Here is a 4,819-nt window from a genome sequence, read left to right as displayed (position 1 = left end):
GGAGATGAAGGTGAAGAGGAAACAGAAATAAAACATAAAATAAAACAAGGTTGACAATGAAACAGACATATCAAAACAAGGTTCAATAAAGAAAAAGAAATACCAAACTTCAAATCAATGTTCACGAAGAAACAGAAATATCAAAACAAGGTCTGGAGATGAAGGCGACTCTTAAACTAGGGGTATCCGAAAATAATGAAATCTGAGCAACCAACGTCATTAAACTTCCCCCCAAATACTTTCCATTCTTTCCAAAAGGAAAAAAAAATACCATGTTAATAAAAGGGTTAAAGGGTTTTGTGTGCGGGGGCGTAGCTATCTCAGGAATTTCCAGTTTTGACCGGCCAAAATTCACATTATGGAATTTGGAGGAAAAATTCCTGAACATTCTCAATTCCGTGGATCCATTTCTTAAACGTTTAACCGCCTGATCGATATAAACAGTGAGGGGCTTAAGTAATATAGATATATATAAAATAATTTTTATGTATATACATAACTTTATATGTATATATATACATATATATATATATGTATATACATATATATATATATACATATATATATATATATATATATATATATATATATAGTATATAAATATCACCCACGAATGGCATTTTATACCGAATTCTATCTTGGGAATATATATCCACTTGGAATTCATTTTATGGTAACAGCTTCGGGCCGGGTGGAGATTCGAACCCCCACCTGTGGGCCGGAAACCATGCCAGCAACAGCTCGACCGACTGAGCTATCAAGATATATTTATTTATATATATATACATATATATATACATATATATATATATATATATATATATATATAACAAAATGGGTCCCTGGAGATTGCAATAAAAGCAAGAGACGGAAAAGAAGACGATGGATTGACGAGCTAAGAACATTTGAGGGTATAAACAGGCGTAGGACCATAAACAGACAAAGGCCTCAGACATGCCTTCCAACTCTCGTTTGTTTACTGCACGGTCTTTCTCTACGCCAGTCTGTCTATACCCGAAAATTATTTAGCTCGTCAATCCAGCATCTTCTCTTCCTTCCCCTGCTTCATGTGCAATCTCTAAGGCCTCAGACATGTCCTAAGTCATATCTAGGGTTTGGCTAGTTATCATCATCCCACTGGCCGTTGGCCACTTGCGGAATGGTGATGGTGGGAGACTTTATTCTGATCATTCACAACAAACCAACCTAAAGTGGGTGATTCGGACTAGTACAGCTTTGCTGATCACGGCGATACACACAAACCGTTTCAACACGTTAATGTATACCCATTCAGAAAGGTATACCTGTGTCTATATACATATCTATATATATATATTATATATATATATATATATATGTAGAGAGAGAGAGAAAGAGAGAGAGAGAGAGAGAGAGAGAGAGAGAGATAACCATTTTAGGGGACAAATATGCAAATAAAAGGCCTCTACTCTGAAAACGCATGAAGAAATGATTTTTCACATACTGCAAAACAGGTAGGTTTTTTTTTTCATCCAAACTTTAATTTTATCATTTCATGAAAAAAAAAAAATACATTCGACATGAAATGCCACTCTAATTTTTGGGGAATATATTGCAAAATTTCAGCAGTTCAAATTACCCATCATTATTATTATTTTCGTTGGTTACTAATGACTTTTTATTTGTTTGTCAGTAAGCTATGTCTGTCTTCCAGTGATCTCCCTATTATAATATATATATATATATATATATATATATATATATATATATATATATATATATATATATATACATATATATACACATATATATACACACACACATATATATATATATATATATATATATATATATATATATATATATATATATATACGCTCAGCCGCATTGCCCGACTTTTAACTATTCGGTCTCTCTTGTCCCTCGGGTAGGGAGAGAGAAGGTAGTCTTACCCTCGGGTAGGGGAGAGAGGGAGTATTCAAACCCTAGTGAGAAGGGGGGTGGTACCTATAAGAGGTACTACTCAGAAACCACAATCTCCCACAAATTGCCGAAACTGCCGCGTAGTAGTTAGGAAAGGGGGAGAGGATGGGGGTGGCAAGGAGGATTAAAACTTAATATTTAGCCGCCAATTTTGCCGGGTCGCATACACCAGTATCGAAGATTAATTCATGACTTTAAACAATGTTTTTATGATTTACTATTAGTTTGGCAAGAGTCTAGATTTGGAGATAGGCCCTTTTTTATGCTAGAAAATTCCCTTTTTTTATGCTGGTAAATTTACATAGGAATTGTCCAAATTGAGTTACTACATTTTTTTTTTAAAAAGAGGCGCATTTTCACTGACATGCAGGGACGCCCTTTAAGCTCGGAAAGGTTTCCTACTAGCTGATTGGTTGGACGATATCATTCTAACCAATCAGCTAATAGGGAACTTTTCCGAGCTAAAAGGGCACCCCTGGGAGTCGGTGTAAATGCATCTCATTAAAAAAAAAAAAAAAAAAATATCTAGCTGATTGGTTGGACGATATCATTCTAACCAATCAGCTAATAGGGAACTTTTCCGAGCTAAAAGGGCACCCCTGGGAGGTCGGTGTAAATGCATCTCATTAAAAAAAAAAAAAAAAAAAATATCTAGCTGATTGGTTGGAGATATCATTCTAACCAATCAGCTAATAGGGAACTTTTCCGAGCTAAAAGGGCACCCCTGGAGTCGGTGTAAATGCATCTCATTAAAAAAAGAAAAAAAAATATGAGTACAGTTAAATAATTCAAGCAATTATCTCCACAAGTTTGTGTTAATTCATATCTTCGTTTGACTTATTACATGAAATCCTAAATTTTTACAACTGCATACTTTTCATTTGGTTAAATAAAAATTTTGACTTTTAGGCCCCGAACACACTAGCCACTCTGTGGCACCACAAGTGGCCGCGCAAAGTGGCGGGCCAGAGCACACTAGCCACTTTTTAGAGCCACAAGTTGCAACCACATGTGGTTGTTTTGAATACCCAGCCACATGTGGTTGCCACACCGATATCACTACATCTGATTAGCAGCCACATGTGGTCGCCAGAGGTCGCTAGTGTGCTCTCAGCCAGCAACAAAACGCCGCCACAAAATGCGCTGTTTGTGGCAGGGACGAGCGACAGCTTGCCACAGTCGCGAGCCACAGACACAAATGTGATCGGCAAAGCTTGAAAACAATGGGAACCTATGGGAAAAAATATCCCCGCCACAAAACGCAGCCACTTGTGGCTCTACAAAGTCGCCAGTGTGCTTAGGCCTTTAACCAATGTTGTAAACTCTTGTTTCCAGCAAGGATTTATTCCTGTTTAAGGGAAAATAACTATGAAATATTTCATCATCATCTACACCTACTGAAACAAAGGGCCTCGGTTAGTCTCTATCTTGAACTTTTAAATCAATACTTCTCCATTCATCTCCTGCTTCACACTTCATAGTTCTCACTCATGTAGGCCTGGGTCTTCTAACTTTCAGGAAATATTTATATGATGAAAATATAATAACTTTTCCAAATAATAACTATCATAAGAATAATTATACGGATGAATCGAATAAAGCATAACTTCAAAAATATTCAAAACAGCATGAAAATAAATCCGTCGTCATCATCATCATCATAATCATTATTATTATTATCATTATTATTCTTAGCTAAGGTACAACCCCAGTTGGGAAAGCAAGATGCTATAACCCCAGGGGCTCCAACAGGGAAATATAGCCCAGTGAGGAAAGGAAATAAGGAAATAAACGATATAAGAAGTGATGAACAATTAAAACAATATTTTAAAAACATTTTTTTTCCGAATAATAACAATTATAAAAATAATCATACTGACGAAACGAATAGAACATAGCCTAAAAAATATTCAAAACCAAAAACCATAAGGCCGGGAGCACACTAACGACTCTGTGGCGCCACAAAGCCACAGCATCGTGTGGCAGGGATGCGGTCTCCATAGGTTTCCATTGTTTTCAAGTTTTGCCACGCAAACTAGCGACTGTGGCAAGTGACTGTGGCTCTCTGTCGCTCATCCCCGCCACAGGCGTGGCGTGGCTTTGAAAACAATGGAAACCTATGGGAGACCACATCCCCGCCACTCGATGCTGTGGCTTTGTGGCGCCACAGAGTCGCTAGTGTGCTCCCGGCCTAAAAATGAAAATAAATGAGACCCATGAAATGGCTCTAAAACTCCGTGGACATGCAAGTCTTTTACTTAAGAGGATTAAACAGTTAACTGTGATAAGGATCTATAATCGTACTAATTGGGAAAGTCAACATATTGAAATAAAAGTGATCTTTTTATTAATATGCTGGAAATAGTTCCCAATTATTCTCGTTTCAACTGGTTCTCTTGATAGTTTATATATGAAATATCTGTTTTAATGTTCTTACTGTTTTTAGAATATTTTATTTTAATTGTTCATTACTTCTCATATCGTTTATTTATTTCCTTATTTCCTTTCCTCATAGGGCTATTTTCCCCGTTGGAGCCCCTTGGGCTTATAGCATCTTGCTTTTCCAGCTAGGGTTATAGCTTAGCTGGTAATAATAATAATAATAATAATAATAATAATAATGCTACACTATTAGCTGATATAAAAATATACTGTGCAAAATATCTCCCCTATTTGGTAAACTGCAAATGGATATTAATGTGTGTGTATATATATATATATATATATATATGCATATACACATTAATATCCGGTCACGCTCGGCGGCATTGCCAAACATAAAACCACTCGTTCTTTCTCCACACACACATGCAAATAAGAATTGATGCCACAAGTGTTTTAACATTTAATGAATATC

The 4,819-nt window shown here is 36.2% G+C and overlaps 1 protein-coding gene across 1 annotated transcript in view; it reads left to right on the top strand.

Moving 5' to 3' along the window:
- Positions 1-3,042: 3,042 nt before the first annotated feature.
- LOC137616301 (uncharacterized) overlaps positions 3,043-4,819 on the top strand; it is a 19,444-nt gene continuing 17,667 nt past the window's right edge. The window contains exon 1 of the mRNA XM_068345949.1: positions 3,043-3,107. Within this exon, the coding sequence (XP_068202050.1) occupies positions 3,043-3,107 (65 nt within the window). The remainder of the gene's footprint in view (positions 3,108-4,819) is intronic.

Source organism: Palaemon carinicauda, chromosome 2 (assembly GCF_036898095.1).
Source record: "Palaemon carinicauda isolate YSFRI2023 chromosome 2, ASM3689809v2, whole genome shotgun sequence".
NCBI lineage: Eukaryota > Metazoa > Arthropoda > Malacostraca > Decapoda > Palaemonidae > Palaemon > Palaemon carinicauda.
The sequence above is the reverse complement of the archived record's forward strand: the minus strand, read 5'-3'. Positions and strand labels throughout refer to the sequence as shown.